General features: G+C 33.5%; 1 protein-coding gene across 5 annotated transcripts in view; it reads right to left on the reverse strand.

The window, feature by feature from the left end:
• Positions 1-2,407: 2,407 nt before the first annotated feature.
• Positions 2,408-24,067, reverse strand: part of LOC106642392 (E3 ubiquitin-protein ligase RNF13) — a 241,283-nt gene continuing 219,623 nt past the window's right edge. For all 5 annotated transcript variants that reach the window (XM_014357167.2, XM_089597552.1, XM_014357166.2 and 2 more), the window contains 2 exons: positions 4,414-4,881; positions 2,408-2,652 (listed from right to left, as the gene is read on the reverse strand). In XM_014357167.2, coding sequence (XP_014212653.2) covers positions 2,462-2,652; positions 4,414-4,881 — 659 coding nt within the window. In that variant the 3' untranslated portion in view covers positions 2,408-2,461. The remainder of the gene's footprint in view (positions 2,653-4,413; positions 4,882-24,067) is intronic.

The following is a 24,067-nucleotide window of genomic DNA, read 5'->3' on the forward strand; positions in this document are numbered from 1 at the left end:
AAAATTTTTGGTATGTATATATATATATATGAGTGTGTGTGTGCGCGCTTGCATGTGTGGGTGTGTGTATGTATACATATAAATATGTGTATTTTTTTTTTTTCAATTTTAAACTTCTGAAGTGAATATGTATATAAATTTACAATATACTTCTTTGTTTGTGACTCAAGCAAAATTATCACATAAAAAAAAATTACTTTTATCGTAAAAAAGCCAAAACATGATAAAAAATTTATCGTGTCTACAATTGTATATCAATATGTGATTTTTCTTTGTAAAGAATTTATCACTTACAAAGGTATTTTAAAATTCATGAACTTAATGTTAAGAAAAAAATTATTAAAAATTTTGGGAAAGGTTACGTAAGAGCAGAGCACTTGAACAGCCGTTTCTAATCGTGTAATGAAAATAAGTGAAGATACTTCATTAAACTTAAACTACAACAGTTATTTACGTAACAAGTGCGGAAAAGACAATTTCCCGCACAATTCGTTATTGACTCGCACGAGTGGCCGGAGTTGACGGGAACAAGTGTCAGTTCAGCACACGAGTGCGTAGCACGAGTGTGATCGCACGGCACGAGTTACCGTCACCGGGCACGAGTTACCGTCCACGAGTGTGAGTCTATCACACGAGTGCGGGAAATCATCCCACACGAGTTGTGTATAAGCTTATTCGCAATAAGTGTGCGGAAAATAGGTGTTTTTTGCACCGATATTAGTGTGGAAAATCGATTTTTCCACATAGTGTGCGGAAAACACCTATTTTCCGCACACTATTGCGAAAACATTTGAACATTACGGACATGATCATTACTTGTGTGTTTTTTATATTTTTAACATAGAATTTTAAATAACTAACCCAGACTAGTTAATTTCAAGGGATCGTAAGTATACGCAAAAGTTTCTAACGTTCAGATCAGCAATTTTGAAAACGTATAGAATACATAGTGAGGGCTTTTTATCAAAAACTTTTTTCTTTTGCTGTGTTATTACCGTAAACTTTACAAAAAAATGAAAGAAAATAGTATATTACTCATTTAGGGAGCAAAAAAAAGCATTTTTTACGTATATTATCTCTAAAGACAGAGAAGAGGATAGAGTGACTCCTTTAGTCCTGCAGGTACAAGAACTTATTTGTTTAGGAGCGTGGGTGAAGAAAAAGGGTAGGGAGAGTCTGACAAGAGCCGGGATAGGAGGCAAAGAAGAGTGTTGCGAAGCAAGGGAGAGCCAGCATAAAATTATAGCTAATCAAAATATACAATAAAAATGAAATAAAAACTACGTTATTTAAGGTGAAGATGAGAAGGAGCGGGTGGAAGCAAAAACTCTCTTAAAACCTTCACAATTATAAAATATAGAAAGATATTGGTACGAAATCTATGTATATAAAATGATATATATTTCTGCTGTTGTGAACTCATTCTTGGCCTGCATTGATAATTACACGAGTAATGTTGTTGTTTTTTCTACTCAATTTTTTAGTGGGGGGTTGGCGCGCGGAGCACACAGGAGGCATCAGCCCCACTAGTCTATATATATGACAAATAGATAACGTATATATTTACAGACAGATTGTCAATTTTATAAGACTAAAATGATCGAATATAAATAATAATTTTTATGTGCCCAACTACAAACTTATAATTTACCAAAATTTATTTTATAATAATTACAAGACACTTTCTAATTTCTTACTGAGTAAGGATACACACTGTCAAAAACATTACAGAAAATTACACATAGTTATAAAATTTTAAAAGATTTTTAGTTATATACTCCAGATATACAATAAAAAAAAGTTTTTTGTGCTAACATAAGTTACAAACAAATTTAATACTTGGTACAAATATGTTTTACATCTACATATAATTACAAAAAAAATAAATATGCTAACTGCATTTCGATGCAATGTAATATTTACACCCCTAGATCACAGGCTTTGAAGCGACAACAAAGAAATCTACTGAATTTACAATTACTCTCATACTTTGTCTCGTAATCATGTAAAATCTTTTTATTCATAACGTAATGTATTCAATCTTTTTGTTTGTTTCCAACATTAGATTAATTTATGTATACCTAAATTTAAATTTTTTTAATTCTGGAATAAACGAATGCTAGTAAATTTTCCTATTTAAAAGTTTTATAAGACTTTTTACACTTGACTTATTTTACAAATTTTCGTTAAAAAAATTTTAACGTAACAATAAATTTTTGTTTTAATACACAGTCTCTACTTCTGCAAGATCTTAATGCATCGTATGATGAGTATGTATTGTACCGTAAGAAATGTCTGGTTACTAAATGTTAAAACGGGTCACAAATTCTTACTAATCAGTTAAATCAAGTTCTTTCAAAATGTAAGTTCACTTGAAAGTAACATTGAATTTTGTAAATGACAGATTTTTAGTAACATTTTAGTTGTTCGAAAACACCAACTTACAATATTATACATAAAACTATACTATGTTAACATTGTCTTTGGATGTTGTTGGAATATCAGAAGTTGGGGGATGGGTGACAGTACCAATTACAGTGGATGTTCTCATAGGATAAGTAATCGCTACCATATCATTATCCACCTCCACCGAAAGACTTACTGTGTACGGTCTTGTAGTATCAACTGAAGTGTCAAAATCCGGAGTTCCACCTAAAAAAATAAGATGATGAAAACCTAATCAATGTTAACAAAAAAGAAAGTTTAAACTACGTCATTGCTAAATAAATACGACGGATGATAAATTCTAGGCATTTATGGTAAATAAGTACAGTTAAATAATTTTGAAAATTTTTGTATAGTAAGAGAAATATTCACCTTAGAAGCCTACCTCACTAGCGTTGAAGTTAATGTTAAACATACTTGAGGTAAAACTTTTGAGTGATTAAATGCAAATACAAAAGACAGTATAAAAAGCGGTTATTATTTAAACATGACGGTTAAGTTTGTTAGTCAAACAAAATAATTAAACATTTCAAGACCAAAACCTATAATTTTAGTATTTGTATACAAAGATATTTTCTAATAAAAAATATTTGTTGCTAGATATTTAAGTTTGGAAATAACTTCTTACTTTTTCACATCGAAAACCTTAATCAGTCCTGAATCATCGCAAATTTTGAAGTAAAATTAACGCTCAATCAATACTAAGTCAACCTCAAATTAACATTAAATCCGTAATTAAAGGAAAACTGAAATTCATCGTCATTTGAGTCTTTAATTAAGCATCATAATGAAGTTAAAAAGATTATAAATGGCTGATAATAATGAATTATTTTAAGTAAGCGACTATGTATAAAAAAAATAAATAAATTTAATAACCTGTATATCAAAATTTGATAAAACGTGCAAATACATCATAAAAAATTATGACTTAAGGCATAGCTACAAAAATAGCGAAAAATTTTCAGCAATAATCAATTACTTCACAATTCATAAAAAGACCTATTTGAAACAAAAATCTAAAAATAAAATTCAGTTCCATAAGTTCGCTCTACCACCAAATCTGGCTTGAATCTAGTTATTTTAGTTCAAAGTTGAGTATCTTATTAACTGAGCCAAATGGAATCCAATGGCACATAATCAATTAACGTTACTGTCGCCATAATTTTTTATTATTTATTTAATTTCCAGATTTTTTCAATACTAATAATTAGTAATAAGCAGTAGTTAGGCATATTTACATGCGTTTTTTGAATTTTATTTTCCATTGTTCTACTTTATAAGTATTAAAATGCTAATTCCTAAGTTTTTTCCTTATAAACAGAACAATATGACCAGAAGTAAAAAAGATACTTGTAAGAATGTGTTACAACTGCTGATTACTAATTATTATTTTTGAAAGAATCCGGAAACCAAGTAAAAAAAGTCAAAAGTAAAAGTAAAAATTGCTTGTGAAAACGTAAATTAATTTCCAGCCATGAGATTCATTTTGGCCAAGTGGATAAAATACTTGGCTCCAAACTTGGATCATCTCTTAATCAATGCTGAGTTAACACTAAATTAAAGTTTGATTGACGATGTAAATAACGACTGATGTCAGTGTTCTGTTATTTACAAAATTAATGTTTATTTAGTGGTAACTCAGCATTGATTGGCTGTTGATTCAACTTTGATTCAGCAATGTTTCAGCAATAATTTATTGTTGAGATTATTGGTAGAGTTAATGCCATAAGGAGAAATCACATTTAATTTGGCGCTAGTATGCCAAGCTATTAAGGTGAATGGAATGAAAATAAAAGTAGTTAACGAGTCAAGTACGTCCCTAAGTGTTTTATTGTTAAAAAATTTAACTTAAACTTAAGCCAATAACCTAAGACTTCTTTTATTTTAAATGCAGTATCAAAAAAAGCCTAATCAGTATGAAGTACTTAAGCTTTTACGTTAGTGTAAACGCGCTCTATGACAACAAACCGTTTAGGCTGCGGCTTTTGGAAGCCACAAACGCTGTTTTATTTGAAGCAACCTGCTTGCTCATCACAACATTTTTAGATGTCTCGACCTCAATTTGGATATGCTCAACTGCTTGTTTGTCACCAGTAATCTCATCATCACCGTCAGACGAAACACCCACGCTAGGTGGTTCCGTTAAATAGCTGTTGCTGTCACCTGAGTTCTGAGAGTCACGTCGCTGCTCTTGAAGATTTCTGTTATGTAACTGGTATCTAAATGGGTTGTCTGATTGAGGCTCGAAGGTGCCACCTTGGGTGGTGGGTCTTCTGCTTGCATCACGAATTAGAGGTGTAGAGTCATCAATCCCATCAGAATCGCTGTCTGAGTCCGTCTCCACACGCTCATCCGACGCAAAAACCTTGCGTTTGCAAACTGGACAGACACGACGGTTCTTTGTTAGCCAAGGATCGATGCATTTTGTATGATACGCTGTAATATTAAGCCATAGTTTATTTTAAAACTTTCATTTTTATACATTTATGGAATGAGAAACTTACATTAAGAGTAAATTAAGTAATACATTTTCAAGGTGTACAATATGTTAAGCTACATGTGATGGTACAATCATGCACTATTATACTCCTAGTATACCCGAGACCTACAGAAATACAGTAAATGATAAAGTTAAGATTTAAAATAATCATACTGTAACTTTTCTACGCAAAATTATTGAATGTATTAAAAGGCACACAACTAACTAAATAAAGTTGAAGTTATTCCCCAGATCGAATAGAATCAGATGTTCATGACACAACAATACTTATAATTATTAACAGACTGTTTTAAATTTGTGATCGTGCCGATTGTTATGCTTAAAAGGAGTTATAAACTCTGGTGTATTTATCTATTAAGTCACTTATTGTTAATGCTAAAATTAACTTGGTGCGTCAGTCCAACAGTGCTCAAAATCAGAGTGGCATAAAACTCGACTAAGGTTGCGCATGAGTAGCAGTGAAGAAAACCGCAACGGCGATGCCTGCTTCTCTTTCTACTTCTGTTCTGTCACTCAACTAGTTTGTAAAACATTAATGTTAATTATTAGAAACTGCCTATATGCACGCACATCTGAGTTTGCTTGACGAATTAATTTTAACTCATTTTTTTCATATGAAATAAATATACAAGGGATTTCTCGGTAAAGGCCTTGATTAAAATGCTAGAATAAACAAGTTCGACAAACAATGTGGTGTAACATAAGGTTATGGTAATAAAATGCTATCATAAAATAAATAACTGCATAGCTATTTATCTGAAGTACGTTTCCAGGCCCTTAGTGCCAGTGTGCCAGCTGCACATATAGAATTACTATCTTGACAGGCTATAAATTCCGTACACTTTTACTGCGCCGAGGAGGCTTGTTGGTAGCTGGGACACCTTAACGTACACCAAGGAAGATGCTTAGAAGAAATAAATATTCAAATCTGCATGATGTGTTGATTTTAAAAGAAAAAATTTTTAAAAAAGTTAAAAGGTTGGGCTTGGGATGCAATAGCAAGGACGAGTCAACGACAGAAGAAGGCTAGGGCATTTTAAAATGGCTCCAATAATGCTCGGAAATTTGGTGTTTGTACTAAGAACACGAGATAGATCAGAATAAAAAATTAGATATGAATAGTTGTAACGTTCAATGGTCCACTAGGTCAACATTAAATTTATTATCTCTTGTATGTATGAGAGGTGTAACTGGGTTACAGTAACTGCAGCACCGTTGTCTCTATAGAGTTCAACTTAGCTAGATTAGGCACAAATTACAACGCTAGAAAAGGCGCCATGCACAAGCTAGGAAAGAGAACGTGACCGCAGTAGCCATTCTCTGTTTTGAGCCACTAAGCCTCTTGCCCCCCCCTCCTTTCTCTTTCTCCCTCTCTTTCTCTTATGTATATACAAAATAATGTATGTATATATTTGGGGAAGAACGGGTGAACTTAAGTGAAAGAACGAGACGTCAGTTATCAAATATACTTAACCGTTTTATTCAATACAGCTGAAAAGGTTGAAAAGGCTTCCGAGGTGCATGCATTGACGTTACTGTATCAAATTGGAGTGGCTAAGATGGCTCCTTGCCACTTAAAGTGTTAGGTGGATAAGAATGCTCTATACCTTAGGCACCGCTTTACAACTAAAAGTTCTGATGCAGAATGAGGCGCCGCTTGCGCCTGGTACTTCTTTTGTAGATCAGGCCGACTTAAAGTACTGTACATATGGAAATTGAAGCTCGAAGCAAAAATGGTAGACAGTGTCATAAACGTGGCTTGGCTCAACTAGCCAAGCCAGTACCCGTGTGTTGGCACATCAGCGTATAACTGATGTCACAAAAGCGCACCTAAAAGTCAAATTAATGCACCCGCTTTTGACGGTGGTCATGGCTCAATACTTAGCGAATCCTTAGTTGATCAGTTTGAGCCCCAGCTCCATTTTTGTACCAAAGCTACTCACTACAATATTTCAGCCACTTTAATCCATCTATTGAATATACCGAACTAACCTGCTCCCCATCCGTACGAGAATCCCTGAAGCTTGTTTCATAACAAGCGTAAATCGAAGAGTGATTCTTAGTAACGTAGATCCAATGAGCACTTGAGTTTTCGCTTTTCAGCACACGTGTACACGTGTGAAGACACTGACAACTCGAGCTAAAGCTAGCTATTATCCTTAACACGTCCAAAGGCCGCAGGTTCTCATCTTCAAGGACTAATATAATATAATATATTTATAAGCGGGGTTCGCCTCCTGTTTACTATGCGCGCTAACCTCCCAAAAGACTTTCAAATATTTTGGAAATCACATCAAATCCATCAACAGTTAAAAAAAGTTTATGGACAGTTATTGATATATAGTATTCTTTACATTATTTATTTTTTTATGAACAGTTCTGTCATATCTTTTAAAATTATCACCTCTACAATGAGCTTTACCATAATCGGTAAAAATAATTTGCTTTTCTTTTGTGTGAATTGGAACGCTTAAGATCCCTTAGAAATGAAGAACAAAAGATGTATGCTCGAAAATATTTAAATCAATATATGATTCTTCAATGAAAACTGTAATACTTACTTCACATAAGGTAACACACATTCTTTAAAAAATAAAATTGTAAATGAAATTGAATTGTAGCACAGAGGTCTTATGCCACCCTAATGACTGCTTCTAAGCGACCAAGCCATCTGATTTATTACTTGGATATTAAATGGGGAAACCGCGAAGCAAGTACAAAATACAAAAAATATAAAACGCGAGAAAGGTAACACAATGGAACAGAAGCACAGGACAAACTTCTAAATTTAAGGGCAATAATTAAACAGCTTAAATATGAAACTACTTCACTAAAAATGAAAGAAATTAATTGTGAAAGCATCTACGTTTATTTACGAAGGATAGGATGGGTCGGGTTGAACTAAATGAAAACCACTATTTATGAGCCACTGATAAAGATATAATTTGTGGCTCAAAGGAGGAAACTGTTGCGAGAAAACCCCCTAAGAGGAAAAAACGACCAATATGAAATTGAATAGAATAAAGAATAACAACTTGATTTGAATTGGTGTGCAGATGTGAAGGTGTAATTGTGTAAGAGTGTGCGTGTAAGTGCGAGTCCGCACTGTTCTCCTTCTCGTCTTCGTATCACGGCTCCGCGAGTGCAGATCTTCGCCGTGGGTCCTCACAGCACGTAGTGAATGTTGACGCGGCACGTGGCTGTATTCTAGATTTAGACGAACAAAGACGAATTAATGCAAAAAACACGTAAATGCGTCACGAAGCATTGAAACTTTTCTAAAACTTAACAAGCAAAATTACCCAAGAAAAGCTACGAACACGATTTTTCAGAAAAACAACTGAAGACTGCTCTGTCAAGAGGCAAGTATTGGACTGACCAAGCACTACCGAATTTTTCCAGTGGCACTACCTTTTCTCTCTCTCTCTCTCAACTCGCCTTTCTTTCTAAGGATGCGTGCCAATTAGCGGAGGTGTTATTCATCTCGAGTATCAATCGGGCGTTGGGACGCGAACAATGCCGAAGATAGGCGAGACAGGCTAAGAAGTAGGTTTTGAAGTGGGAGAGAGAACGATAATCTAGAGCAAAATAAGAAACGCGCGTAACGCGTGTGTGTGTGAAGTGAATGAATTTAAGCGCGGTTTTATGTGTTGGTGCAGACGCACATGCTGTGAGCTTTGATCCTCCTTCGCTCACGTGGCGGTACACGATGTTAGTCGCGTTCGACTAAACAGAAATAAAAGGTAAAATAAAGATGTATAATAGTATTAATAAAGTAACATATAAAAGAGTTGACGTATCTGACGATAAAATCTATATCAATTTTCCGATGGAAAAACTTAATAATATTGGTGTAGGTCTACCACCTCATAAACTTAATTAAAAAATTACATTATGACTTGAGGGTCAATGACACTATGATAATATTGAGGGTCAATATCATTATAAATAATGAAAAATTACATTATTTATTAAATAGTTTAATCTAAGATCGTAAGCCAGCCAAACTGTTTAGCCCACAATTAACACACTTAAACCATACATCCCCTAATCAACCAACGCCTAACACCTAAAAACCACCTCTACGAAACTGCAAGCAGGCTAACCTATCTGACCCTAGGTGGAAATAGTTTATTCATTAGTTTTTTCGAATAATTAAATACTACCTTACAAATGAGCCAAACCATCTGACTCAAGATTTTTGTATTCGTAACTCCTAAAAATAATTCCTCTAAAACAGCTAGCAGGCTAACATTACCAAACTGAAAGCTTTATTTTCTTGAAATATGTTGGATAAAATATTTCCTACTAGTTTCTTGTTAATAAAAGTTTATAAAAGCGGATTAAATGAGATTGTGAATTTAAGATAAAACTTTAAAATTTTGAAATATAATGTTAAATGCTGCGACCAAATATTTTGGATTAAACGTATCAAATAGATTAGAGTTTACTCTTATTATGGTTAGGCTGTTATTTTTTCGTGCTCTTCACGTTTGACAGATAACTTTTAAAGTTGCTTCCCTGTCTTAAGTTTTTACGTGTTAGAGGTAGGTTGATTGAGGGTGGGTGGTTTAAGTACTTTGAGTAGGAGATAAGTGACTTGGCTGGCTTGCAACGAAATATTTTATTATTGAATGAAAAATGAGCAACTTAATTTGTTTTACGCAGAATCAAGTAAGTTATCTCGCGAGCGGTTTGGTAAGAGTTGTTTTTAAGAGTTAGGGGGATAATTTAAGGGTGGGGGGTTTGGCTTACTTGTCAGGTTATATTTAATTAGTTGAAGAAAAATGAGTAAATAAACTAGCTCAGCCTAGGGTCAGGTAGATTAGCATGCTTTTAGTTTGGTAATGGTGGTTTGAAGGGGTTGAGTTGGTTAAGGGTTAGATAATTAGGTGGTACGGCAAGCTTGTGGAGTGGTATTTTATTGTTTGAAGAAAAATGAACAACTTTATTCACTATTTTAAGTTTTGTCCTGTGTATGGTTAACTTACTTGAGTTAGTAGGGGTGGTTTCCGAGGGGCAAGGGGGTGAGAAGTCAGGTGGTCAAAAATTTCCTCACGACAGTAAAAAAAAAAGATGTCCAACCGAGAATTTCAAGCCCAAAATCAATTATTTATCTCAATAAGTGAGTTTGGGTGGGGGCGGGGTTTGTCGGGTTGACGGAGAATCCCTACATATATTATAAGAAGTTTTTTTTCTCGTAGGCTACTGTTCATGGTGCATTTCTAAATGTATATGATACTTAAATACTAATTTTGGAATATATGTTTTTTTTTTCAATATCTTTATAGAAACATGCATGTGCTTTTCCTACAACAAGAGATTGTGTTAAGATTGGTGGCACTATTCGACTGCTTATGTAGTAGGAGTAATGTATGGCGATGCAGCCGTGCATTTATTTTGACAGTATATACGACTGATTAAAATTCGCTAAGTATGACATTTAGCTCCACATAGCCCACTGCTAGTACCACTGAGGGGATTTGGGAAGAAGATGAAAGGAAAATCTAATTTGAATTGTCTGTGGCTTCGTAAATTTTTGATTGTTCTCTTTCCAATTTAGATAATAAGAAAGCGACAGTACAGAGGCATTTTTTCCCCTCTATGTGTAGAAATTGCAGCAGTCATTATCCAGTATCGTAGCGTTTGACTCTTTTTTTGTTAATGTAAATCTTGCTACGTCTCTACTCTCCTTTTCTTTGCTTCTTGCATATAACACACACTGTGTTGTTGCAAAAGAAAAAAATAAATCTTTAGATACAGGTAGCTGTGACGTGTAACATTGGCATCATTCACGTTATTTCTCTTATTGTATTTCGTCAGATCGTCTTTCATCTGCACCTTTGTGGCTATTCGGTATGCTGCAAGTATCAGTGCAGTTGTGCGTTATTGTTGCCAATGGTTCTAGAGCTTAGATGCAGTTGACTTTTTTTAAGTTTTTGCGTTTTTATTCATTTTATGTATAACTTAAATGCGATGTAATGTGTTAGTGTTTATTTGTTGCAGTAAAAGTGTGTGTTAAAATAGGTAAAAAAAACGTGAGTTAACAAGTTTCTACGATGCTTAGTAATACAAGCGGTGCTCTAAATGGAAAATTAAATTTTTTTGAAGATTCGGTCGTCACCTTACACACCACTTCTAGCTATTATTTTTTTATTTATTTTTTTTTTTGAGTGAGTGCACAGATTCTCTATAAATAAATAGTTAACCAACCTGCGTTATGTACTAATTTGTAGATTTAGCTTAATAATTTTTGTGAAAAAGAAATTTTAATTCAATTGGATACTCGACACTAACTTTCACAATAATACGACCTATAAATACGTTTCTAACTCTATATTTAAGTTATTATCTAAGTTAGATAAGAATTCATTACCCTCAATTCTTAACGTGTGGTCGTTTTTATGATGTGTTATTATTGTATCGTTATTATATTCATTGTTATAATTTCATGCTATCTGCCAACGTAGTAAGTATATTGGTTTAGATATTAGCTTACACAAAAGGAAAACAATTATATGTGCAGTGTGTAAGTACCTAAAGTTTTTTTTTTTTTTATTGTGCTGATAGCCTGTTTGTAATGTTTTTGTCTAACGATTCCTGTTCTTGTATAGAAAAAGTTCGTTGAGCCAGCAGCAGCAAAAAGAATTTGCTTGGTCTCAAAGTGTAGCACGCTCATACCATTGGGGCTTGAGTTTCACCGACATTACTTTTTTCACCACCTAAAGTCGTTCCTTTAAAAGAAGTGCCTGGCCATCATCAAAGTTATTGGAGTACCTATAGTATAATGGGTGTGTTCTAGTCCATCTGTGATTCTGCTAAAATCAACAGTTGAATTGTTTCATATAATAAGGTGTATTGTGTCTTTTCGCACACAACACACCTTATTATATTAAACAATTTAACTTTTGAATTCAGCAAAACCACAGAACGAAAATACACAATGCATCATTCACTCGCTCGCTCATTTTATAGGTTAACTCCCTATAGGTGAGCCTAAAAAAGTTTCACTCTAAATAGGGAATGACTGAACCGACCGATTAAGAATGAAAATTAAATGCTCTCAAAGATTCCCACAATAAATAAAAGAGGTTGTAGGGGGATTTAAGAAGTTCATTTGGAAATGAGCTAAAAGGTGTTCGGACTGCGTACAGAGTAAATACGTTTAGAACAATTAGGGGTGTACATTTTATTCTTATGCTTGGCACGTTAAAATAGTGTGGAGGCCATAAAAAAACGATGGGATAGCACTGGGGAGGGGGGGCTCAATTATGGGCTATTACGTTTTTTGCTATGTCAAAATCACGTAAAAAACGGTCGAATTTTACTTTGTTGTGTAGAGGGGCTATTTGTAACAACTTTTTCTTGTGGAGACTGTGACGGGGTCATAGGGGATGGGGGAATTGAGACTGTCCCACACAAAAGAACTGTATAAAACAGGAATATATATATATATATATATATATATATATATATACACCACATGTATTGCAATTCACTTTCATAATACGACCTCATGCATTACTTTTTTTTTTCATATTATATTTCCCGTACCGACCAGAAAGCAAATAGATGAACTTAATACACAATAGCAGTATACATAGAAGTACATGATAATTAATGTCTCTCTTAATATTGTAAGAATAATAAAAAACTTTGTTAGAGGTTTAAAAAACAACTGTACGGTTCTATAAAGGACTACATTGTATAGTTAAATAGGTGAGGCATTCCATATAATTTCTAACTGCCCAAAAACCCCTCATAATCACCATACTGCCCACCCATAATTTAAATTCATCTAATATTTACGTGTTTTTAACCTAATCAATATTGGATCAAGAATCCCCCCCCCCCAATGACCCCCACATGATTTTTCTGGCGTTTTCATGCACTGCCATTCTCGGCGTGAAATGTTTTTTATAATTTAATTATATAATATGATAAGGTAAATAATCATTTTTTATTTACGTCTTTTATAAACCATTTTTGAATTTCCCACAGATCAACTAAAGCTTTTATTACAACCAGAATTAACTTATCCAAACAGTATTTATTGATATTTGTTATTTAACAATTATAGGTACTAATACAACTAATGTTTTTTTAACCTAAAAAAAATTTTTTTTCTCATTTAAGACCTTTTGCCTTCTACCCCAAAGCCTACGTGAAGGATTGTAATTCATAAATAGGGGTTGGAAAACGAAGCGCACCGGGGGCAGAGTCTCACCAATATATATACATAACCTTTTTTAAGCACTCAGTATTCTTAGGCGATACTCTATTCAGTCACCAAATCGTTAAATGACGTGTTACTCTTTTTCTTCCAACCCAAGTTTTTAGCATCGAATTGAAACAGTAGTATTATGGAATATTTAAGTATCTAACTTTTTTCGCAAGACTATCTATTTTATTTAACTTAACCCAAGCCGTTAATGCAGTTTTGGAATTTTCTATAGCTTTAAACATATAATTTCCTTAAAAAACTTTTTTTTGTTCATTTTTAATATGTACTGGTAAGTAAAATACAGAACGACTTCGTCCACACAGAGAAAACTCTTGCAATGGCCATTTTGCTTCCACAGGGCTTAAATAGCAACCATCTACTTTGATATTACGTAAAAATTTTTGTATCTTTTTTTTTATCACTTGTATTTGTTTTTGTTATTTTACATAATGCTTTTTCTCCTCTTTTATAAATGTAATCAAATATATACTTCAAACATTGATTGTTTCAAATTAATAAAAAATTTTTCTTCTTTCTTGTATCTAAATCTCGACTAGACTTAAGTTTGTCACTTTATTTTGAAACTAAATTAATTCGAAATAAGATTTGTTAGCTATAATTTAGCGATTGAGTTCTAATGCAAGGCCAGAATTTTTCTATATGAATAAATACTTTATAGTTTCATTAGTTATAAGACTTTTTTTGAAGAAAAGCCAACACCTGGCCAGCCCATAGGGTGAAGTCACTTCCGGTAATAAAAAGGTTGGTACCGCAAATTACATGGTTTATTGGAAAATATCATTTCATTTAACTCAAGACAATGGCTGTGCTCTGTAAACAGTACTTAATAGAATAAACGATATGGTACTATCCTTGATTTACGAACTAATATTTTTTACTACTATTTCTAATCATATACTTGTTACAATCACATCTATTGTTACTAATAAAATAATATGTGTAGAACTAAATAAATATAACAAAATAAATATGATAAGATTTGTTAGATATAATTGAATCATAGTGAGTAGCCTGAGGAGGGACCGTAGGGGAGCCTAAAAATTATCAGGGAAGATAAAAATTATGAAGAAATTTTAAAGGAAGCACCAGATACAAATATACTAGAATCTCCTATGCACCGTGGGTACCTACCAATAAAAGGAAATGAGATTGACGTAAACTGTGTTTGTGATATTAAGGTCAATAAGCTTCCCTGGTTCATAGTATTCGTAATGCACATAAAAGACTTCATAGAAGATTGAGTTAACGTACTTAATATATAGAAATGCTCGAATAACCTGAAGAACTCACTGAGGAGAGAGAATGTAGTCTCGTACGGCTTCATCAAAGATCTAGATTTTCTGAGTAAGGCTCAGTAGAACCAATTCTCCGAATTGCTTCAAGACATATTTAATCGAGAGTTAATACTCATTGTAATGTTTCAAATAAATATTACCACACCACCAGTGAAAAAAATGCCATTCAATGAAAGAATACCACAAGTCAACAATAAGAAGACATAGAGGAATCAATAAGACTTACAAAAAACTTGCGAATTACTTATATTGGCGAAACATGAGTCCAAAAGTCAAACAATTTGTAATAAAGTGTGATATATGTCAGAGGCAAAAACTTTTAAGATTGTAAACGCAGCTACGAATGTCAATGTTGGATACTCCGTCTTATGCTTTTGAAAAAATTTCCATTGATGTTTATGGCCCCCTTGAAGCTACAGGAGAAGGAAACAGATGAATTTTATAAGTACAGGATCTGCTGTTGAAGTATTTCATTCTAGGGGCAACAACATCAGCTAATGCCATAGAAACGGCACGAATACTATAAATCCAAGTTTAAGGATTTGTCGGTCCACCTAATGACCTACTTTTTTATAATAACCCACTTCAAGAATAAGCTACTAATAGAGTTTGCAAAATTGTTTAATATAGTTAAGTATGACACCACAGCATACCATCTCCAGTTGAATGGCAGCTATTTTGCATCTTGAACCTCTCCGTGTTCATCTCTCTTATTACTGCCTCGTAATCCTCCTATTTCACTATTTCGAAATCCATATTTATCATTGAAGTGTTGCTGTTGTTGATAGATAATTCCTTTTGTTATACATTTTTTGCCTGTCTTTTTTTAGGCAGACTAGCCTTGGACATTGCCTCATGGTATCAGGTCGTCATTTAAACACAAAAGTTTTCAATCTCCTTGAGGATAGCTTATGATAATAACCTATCTTATTATTTTGACCATACAGTCCCACTCTTTTGGCTTTGCAATCAAATTGTTTTCGTTTTATCAAAGCTTTGATTTAATGTAGTATCAGCCTTTTTCGCATTAACAAACCTCCATTTTCGTCATCTGAGCTTGCTTCCTCAGAGTCTACAACTTTGGTTTCTTTGCAGTTGGTTTCAAATCAAGTTCGTTTGCGTCCTAAATATTCTCGCTGATAGGCTGATCTCGTTGCATAAACCTTGTTTCTCTTGTACGTCTGCCAGTTGGTACAACTCGTGACAAAGCATTTCAGGGTTGACATTCCCTTTTTTAACTACCGAATTGCGCTACAGGGTGTCAGAAGCATTATTCTTTTTCAGTACACGATGTCGAAGTTTTAACCTCTGAGGTCAGCCTTGAGTCTCTTAAACTCAATCTTAGATTTCTTAGTCATTTGAATGGGGTTTCAGGGGTTTGTGGTCCATAACTACGGTGATTGGTCTTCCATATAGGTACGGTTGAAATTGCTCCTGAGTAAATACGATTGCCAGAAACCCCTTATTATAAGTGTGAAATCTCAGTTCGCTCCCTCTTAGGTAGCAAAAAGCGTACTCGCACAGTCGGTCTTCACCAATTTTTTCTTCGCTCAGAATAGCCCCAATTGCATAATTAGATGCATCTGTAGTCACTATGAACGGTTTCTTTAAGCCTGGTGTCGCTGAAACTGGTTCTTTACACATAATGTCTTTTAGCACCATCCTTGTTATTTTTCGTCCCAGACGTATCTAGATTACTTTCTGAGCATAGAGCTCAGAGGTTTTCCTGTTATCGAAACAGTTGGTATGAACTTTCTGTTATAATTCATACAGCCAAGAAACTGCTGAATTTTTTGAAAATTCGTGGGGGCTGGATACTTTTTTACAGCTTCAACCTTAGCAAAGTATGTTCTGATGTTGCCATTGCCAATTACGTGCCCCGCACTTTCACCTTTCGTTTCAAGAACTGGCACTTCTTAAGCTCAATAGTAAGGCAAGCATTGATAAGCTTTTTAAGTAACTTTTGGCAACAACTTTTGTGTTGTTTTAAATTTTGCTGCAGATATAATTATATCGTCTAGGTATACTTTCAATTTGTGACCTTGTGATGCAGCTGATGCAAGACTCATTGCGTTTAAGAATGTATCTGTTGCTCCCACGCATCCTATTGGCATTATCTTAAATTTATAGTGGCCATTAGACCCTAAGAATGCATTTTTATGTGCATTCTTTTTATCTATTTTAATCTGGAAAAAAACCCTGCCCTTAGTCCATTACTGTAATGTACCTTGCATCGGCCAGTCAATCTATTATTTGGCTTTAAAACGGCATACAGTAGCAGGTCCTTATTGTAATTAAATTTAATTGTTTTAATTAAAATCTTTTACAACCTACCATTTTTCCTCTCCATTAGGTCCAGGGTATTTTGGTACTATCACATGTTAGTGATGTGGTGACGTGGACGGTTCAATAATGTCTTTGCTTAAAATTTTCACTATTGCAAACTCTCATTTGATCGATTAATTTCAATGCAAACATATGTCTCTTGACTTGTACGGGCGTATCTGTTGTTGTCTCTATGCAATGTTTCAATATGTGTGCTGCTTCTTATGGTTCACCTTCTTGGCCGAACACGTACGAAAATTCATAAATTAATTCATACAGATGTTCTACTTATGAGCTATTACATCTTAACACAGCTACTGATTCCATAACTTTTTATACTCTCTCTTCTTTATCTACGGTCAATAGGGTCTTAATATTTACACTCTGTACGTTGTTTGTGTCAACTAAAGCATCTTTTATTGGTTTTTTTACAAGATTCAAATATTCCATCAATTGACAGGTTGTTATCTTCGTTAACACTGCTTGCGGTATATTGACACTAACTGGATGTGCGTTTGCGTTGATGCATTTCACAAATACCTTACCATTGTGGTCGATTACCACAAAGCTGCTAAAAAATGAGCCTTTGCCTAAATCTTGCATAAGCAAAAATCCTATTATGTTATACTCATAATCTTTCTAAGAAATAGTGTCATAGATAACATATTTGGAGCGGGACGGTATGGTGAATGTCTTCAAATCTACAATCTTGAATTTTCTCGTATTGAAGGATACACACTAAAGCTTAGCACTTATTATATCATCGTGTCTCAAAAAGGTATCCACGCCAATCAGGTCATCCCTATCTATAAGAAAATTTTTGTATACTATGTGTTATAAGCACGATAGTAGGTTATGCACAATAAAGATTCACCCAAGGGTTCACCCCTGTGTCTGTGAAAAATTAAGTCCTTCCTTTTTTAGATTATAGCTGTCCAGGCAAATGACGAGGGGTCTGCACACCGTTTGAGTCAAGTTGATGTTTATTACTGTAGGTTCTTTCAAGTAGTCAGCGTGGGTCATTGTCTGCTCGGTACCCGAGGTTAGTACTGAGCATCTAAGTCATTCCTGTTTGATTGCATCCATCTTTTATTGAGAGTACTTTCAAATCTTTCCTTGTTTTTCTCCGGTGCAAGCGACGATCTCTTTGATTTTAAATCTCGTGCTAGTTTCTTGCATTGACAGAAAGTGTATCATTTTTTAATTGCAGTAGTAACACGTTGGTTAAGTAGTCTTCTTAGTCCTGCTATTGATTATCTGAGAAATTGTTTATCCTTCCTTTGGCGTATTTAATTTCGACCACATAATGCGGGAAAAGTACTCTCTCTTGGTTGGGTTTTGGTAGTGTTGCTCTGCTTGTCGATGTGAAGCAAAGATGCGATTGCTTTATGTGCATCTGTGGGCCTAGAGCCCCTTACCCGTGTGTCTATCAGCTCCCTGAACCTTCAGTATGAAATACTGTACCACGTCATCGCCAGCCATTTGTACTAGATAATTTTTCAACTCCATTGACATATTTACATCGTTTTTATAAGCTAATGTAAGCTTATTTAATAAACTTTCCACTCGTTGACCACATTTTACAGAACTTTCTCCTTTGCCCAGAGTGACTGCATCAATCTGTGCCTGCAAGCTATCTACATTAGAATAAACGACAGAGGTTTTATTGTAATGTGATGTTATACTTGCAAAAAAATGCCTTAACCGTATCATAGGGTGCCATATGAGGTGAGAATATTCCCACAGCATTACCTGTCAGTTTTATTTCCAGATTAAAATATCATCTTCGTATTAGAAGAATCATACGATGACGTATTGGACTCTCCTGCAAAACCTAGCCAAGTTGTCTGTGTTTTCGTCAAATGTTGGAATTATTATAATTATCTGCATTAAAGATATTACAGTGGCGCAAGAATGTTCGTTAAGCTGTCTCGCTTGTTGACTCGCACAATCTCATTATTGTGACATTAGGTAATATTTAAAAAAGTTGGAGGTCAACATTCCATTCTCCGATACTGTGTTGAGCAAGTGGAAGAACTGCAGAAAGCCCTTTGTGGACTCAAAATTAGCCCAAAAAGATGGAACGAGCGTTTTCGTGAGACTGCCTCTAAATTGGGACTACAGTCACATACCAGTGAGCCTTGCCTTGATACATGGGGAGAAGAGAATGATTTTTTAGTTTCGATTCTAAATGAGGATGATACGATGATAGCTAGCAATTGTGTAAGTTAACTGTATGAAATCAAGACTGGTCTGCAATCTGAGTTTAAGATATGAGATCTTGACGAGGTTAGCACTTTTCTGGGTATTAAAGTGGAAACAAATTTAAAAAAAACAATCCACTTACATAAACACTATACATCAAGAAAATGCTACAAAGAATTGGGTTTAACGATTTAAAACCACAAAGAACACCAGGGGTAATAAGTCTAGTTCTCAGCCGACAAAAAAAAAAAAAAAGAAAAATCTGAAGATGCTGGAGAGCTGGACAAAATAAAAACTAGAGAAAATGTGCCATGCAGAGAAACAGTTAGAGGCTTGCTGTATCTGGCGAATACAATTAGACCAGATATTTCATACTCTGCAAATATACTCAGCAAACTTTAAATCTGCCAAACCAAAGACGATTAGAAAATGATCAAGCGAGTTTTTCAATATTTGCAACAAACAAGAACTCTGAGATTAACCTATAGAGGCTGCAAAGATAGACTGGAAATCTATCCAGATGCGAGTTTGGCAAACTGTAAGAACCTAATTACGACAGGTAGATATCTTATAAGGTTGTATGGCGATACAGTTGTTTGGAAGACAAGAAGGAGCAATCGCATGAAAAATTAAATTGCAAAAAAAATTCTGAATATCAGTGAATAACTGGTGGCATGATAGTAAAAGTTGAATTTAAGATAGTCAAGATAATAAGTTAAAATTAGACGGGTAGTGTTGATTGGCATGTAAATTAATGCTGCTTTCTGTATGTTTTAGATCGTTGCAATGCATCGAATGAGTGACCCCAATGCCCAACTGGTCTCCACTTTCAAGCGTCCAATCATTCAAATTCATTTCTTTCAAATTTTTTTCATTCAAATAACTTTTAAACTTAATTTAGATATGAACGTGAGGGAGTGTGAGATGTGTATTTGGCGCTTGTATCTAAATTTCTATATATGCGGATAATGAGGACTTGAGATGGTGTGGCACTGCACTACAGCACCGCTGTTGTACATTTTTGTTTTCTCCTTACCGTGCAGTCAGTCAGTCTGCCAATGCATTCTCTCGCATTCGTTTCCTTTTGGCTCAGTAACACGTCTGTATTTTCCTTTAGTTTTGACTTACATTGTATCGGAACCTCAAGATAGTTACGATTATATGTTGTTAAGATTTCTTATAATAAACGTATTTTATTTAAAAAGCAGAGTGATTGCATCAAACTTTCTCTGAACATCTACACACCCATACCTATATAACTAATAATAAATATTTTTTTCTTCAACCTCAGCTAATCAGGGTCCACAAAAAGAAAGGGTAAAAGAGATGAAAAGTAGTAAAAGTGCTGCCAAAAACGCTTATTATTATTCTAATTTTGTAAGGAGGATAATCCAATGACAAGACTAATTTACTTCGTGGATTAAAATCCTCATAGTTTACCTACTTACATCAATATTTAGCTAGTTTTATACGATACGATAACAAAAGAGAATTTACATAGTTAACACGGCCTTTAATAACTGTAGTCTTATAGTATCTCTCATTATTGTTTTCTTTGTGTATTAGATTAAAAGTAAAATTTTAATAACTCAAATTGAAGCTGACTTTATTGTTTGTTACAAATTTTTCTGCACCATTGATCTATCTCGATTTATTTTTTGTAACAAAATGAATGCTTTCTTTGTCTGAAAAAGGTAACAATTTTATTTAACTTCGTTCAGCTTTTTGTGGATAAAGCATACGAAAGACTAAGAACTCGTTTATTCTAGCACTAGGAATAAGTAAGAGGAACGACGTAAGTCAACTCTCTTTTAAAAGTCTGGAAGCATATAGGTTTATATGCCTGTCAACAGCAGAAGGGCTGCCAGCGATAAAAGCCGAGAAAGAAGCAGCTTCTGCTGTGCCTTAACCTCACCGATCTCCCCAACCACTCAATTTTCAGGCGTCCCCGAACGCTAAACTTACATTTTTTCAGATGTTTTTTCAACTAGGTAATTAGATATTACTGCATAATATTTACCAATGACTTCGTACAGTAAGTTCTGATAAACATATACTCATGCGTATGTTCACTATACGTTCAGTTTTTATCGATTGACAGAGGTTTTTCCGAAGCACCCGTTATAGTACTCACCCAATTTTCTCAAAAAATTTAGGTCGTTTACTCGAAAAAAAAAAAAAAAAAAAAAAAAAAAAAACATATAGATTGAAGGCTTGGAGCTCAACAATTAAGGCCTTGAAAGACATATTCACGATGTATGGAACTCGAGTAATTATTCAGCAAAATATTGCTACTCCTCCCACTTAATTTAAGATTCATGCAAAAAGTTATTCGACAACTTTAGTTATTAACGTCTCATTCTTTCGTTGTTTCAAACCCTACAAGGCAATATTATTTATTTTGACGATTTCCGTTATTTTTATCCCTTTTTGTGCAAAAAACAGCCATTGAACGCCTTAAAAATTTTTTTTGACAAGCGGCCACAAACTGATTTTATCAAAAATATTTTCCTCGTCTATCACGATTAAAAAAAAAAAAAAAAAAAAAAAAAAAAAGCCAGGTCTCTGTGCTTATATAATATGGTAGAATTAGCAAAAATCGTATCAGTATCTCCAAAATTTCGCCTAGCTTGAAAAAAAATAGAAAAGTACGTTTATTTAATAGTGATAAATTGGCACAGATTGTAGTAAGGAAAATATCCACAAAAAAAAAAAAGGGAAAAATGGCCAAACTAAGTTCTTTACGTCTAGAAGAAGCCTCAAGAATTGCACATAAAAAAATGTGTTGTAAGAGAGATAAGCAACTTAAATACAAACGAAACAAGCCGTATCAAGTTTCAATGGGGACAGATGTTTTCTTACAAAACGCAACAAACTGCCATTTTGTCGAAATTTAATAATAATAGATAAAAAAATGCGTTCGAAAAATTTACCAATGTTGCCAAACAACTTTTTTGTGTCGATTTTCGGAAAGGACCTTCTTTCAGTTCTTACTGTGGTTCCTAAAAAGTTTAAAATTAATTAAGCTAAAACTTTGTGTTTTTGGAGGGCTCTTATCTCTACCTTGTGTTAATATATCAGCTTTTAATATTGTTTATAACGCGAGTTATTAAAGTTCATCAAAATGGCTATAAATGGTAGTTTTTCCAATTTGCGAAAAAACCGCTGTACCAATTTGAACCCAATATTACTCTTTTTGTTTTTATTAAAGTTGCTCATTTTTTTTGTGACACACTTTTTTATATGCAATTTTCAGTTTTCTTCTAGATTCGAAGAATACATTTAGGATAATTTTGTCATAATATGTAGGCTTTTTCTGACATTTTTCCTTGCTGCATTCTTTGCCAATTTTTGACCATTCATTACAACTACTACTCTATTATTTTTTAGTTGTATTAGGAAAAATTTTAAGAATATTGATATAATTTTAAGCTAATTCTACCATACTATATATATAAACACATAAACAGATCTGTCGATGCATCAAAAACGAGAAATAGCTTAGACCTCTGCCATGGAACAACACTTACAGATCAGGTTACTTCTGAATTTTAATAAATTTATCATTTGTAAAATTAAGAAATTAGAGTTGAAAATTTTAAATATCACCCATTAAAAATATTAAAATAAAGGCACACAGAAAGTTAAAAAATTTTAATATGACGATTTCACCACCAAAGACCACAAGAAATATTGTGTCCTAAAGAGACAGAAAAACAGGGAAAATATACTTATTATTACAATTATTCTAAATTGTTAATCAAACCATCAAGATAAACTAATAAAAAAGGAATAAAAAAAAAAAAATTGCCTAAAAGTTTTTATTTAATCTATTTCCTTATCACTTTATATAAAATCTCTAAAATGTATATAAATGTGCTTTAAAAAAAAGCAGAAATGTAACAGTGCTTCAATTGGACCACAACAGTTGATACGGAAAAATAATCTATAAACATCACTTCATTTTCACTGTCACCATAATCTTAAAAAATGAAAAGATCGCTTATGTTTCATAAAAAAGGTTAGGCCAAAAAAAGCCTATTAATGAAATTCAACTTCTATAGCATCAAGTCTAGTAACACTACATTTTTAAGTTTTACTTCTGCAGGGGGTTCCAAGTCCTTCACCTTAATATAATTTAGTTAGGTAACCACATGATTTCGTACTCATTAAAACTTTTTAAACTACAATATCATTAAAGAATGTAGACATGATAAGATTTCTATAGCCAGTATCCGATGAAAGTTACCTAGTTTACAATGCATGTAACATGATTGAAGTTGTTAAATTTAGGGTCTCAGATGACACATGAACTGACGTTTATTAGAAAGGCTTCCCAACGAATAGGGGAAAATTTGATCGCTATTAATATTACCAAGCCGGCAAAAATAATTCTAAGGGAATTCATACGTAATTCAGGTTTCTTTGATGAATTTTTATAATTTTCACTATATCAATTTAAAAAGCGTTCATACAGCATTCCCAAACATATCAGGATATGACAGGTTAAATTAATTCATTATGCACTGACAATGAATCCTGACAAAAAAAAAATTAAACAAAAGAAAATGCAAGCTTTAAAATTGCCATCATCGTCTTTTAAAATGAATTCAAACTGAATTCTTCAAGTATAAATACTTTTCTTAATGGATACAAAAATAACTTATCTAATAAGACATCTAAAAAACGGTTCTTTGATTATTTTTAACTAAATTCTAAGTTTTTTTTGATTAGTTTTTTTTCTAAGTTAGACTACTTTACTTTGTTAGGCTTTTACGAAATTAAATATAAAAGAAAACTTAAGAAGAATTACTTTTATGTAGTATTCAGAATACATATTTTTATTAAGGTTCCAAATTTAATACGTTATTAAAAAACTTTGAATACCTTGGAACGTAAATCATTTTATTATTTACTTCAAAAAATAACGAGATTTATTTTACAACGTTTCATTATCATTTGTTTAAAAATTAAGTCTAGTAAAAGTTTTCAATAATAAACTACTAACATGCGTTTGAGGAGGCTAAACATCAAAGATGATGAAGTAGTGAC

The sequence above is a fragment of the Copidosoma floridanum genome, unplaced genomic scaffold (genome assembly GCF_036245765.1).
Source record: "Copidosoma floridanum isolate Cflo_tuat_1 unplaced genomic scaffold, Cflo_Japanese_pri ptg000033l, whole genome shotgun sequence".
Classification (NCBI taxonomy): Eukaryota; Metazoa; Arthropoda; class Insecta; order Hymenoptera; family Encyrtidae; genus Copidosoma; species Copidosoma floridanum.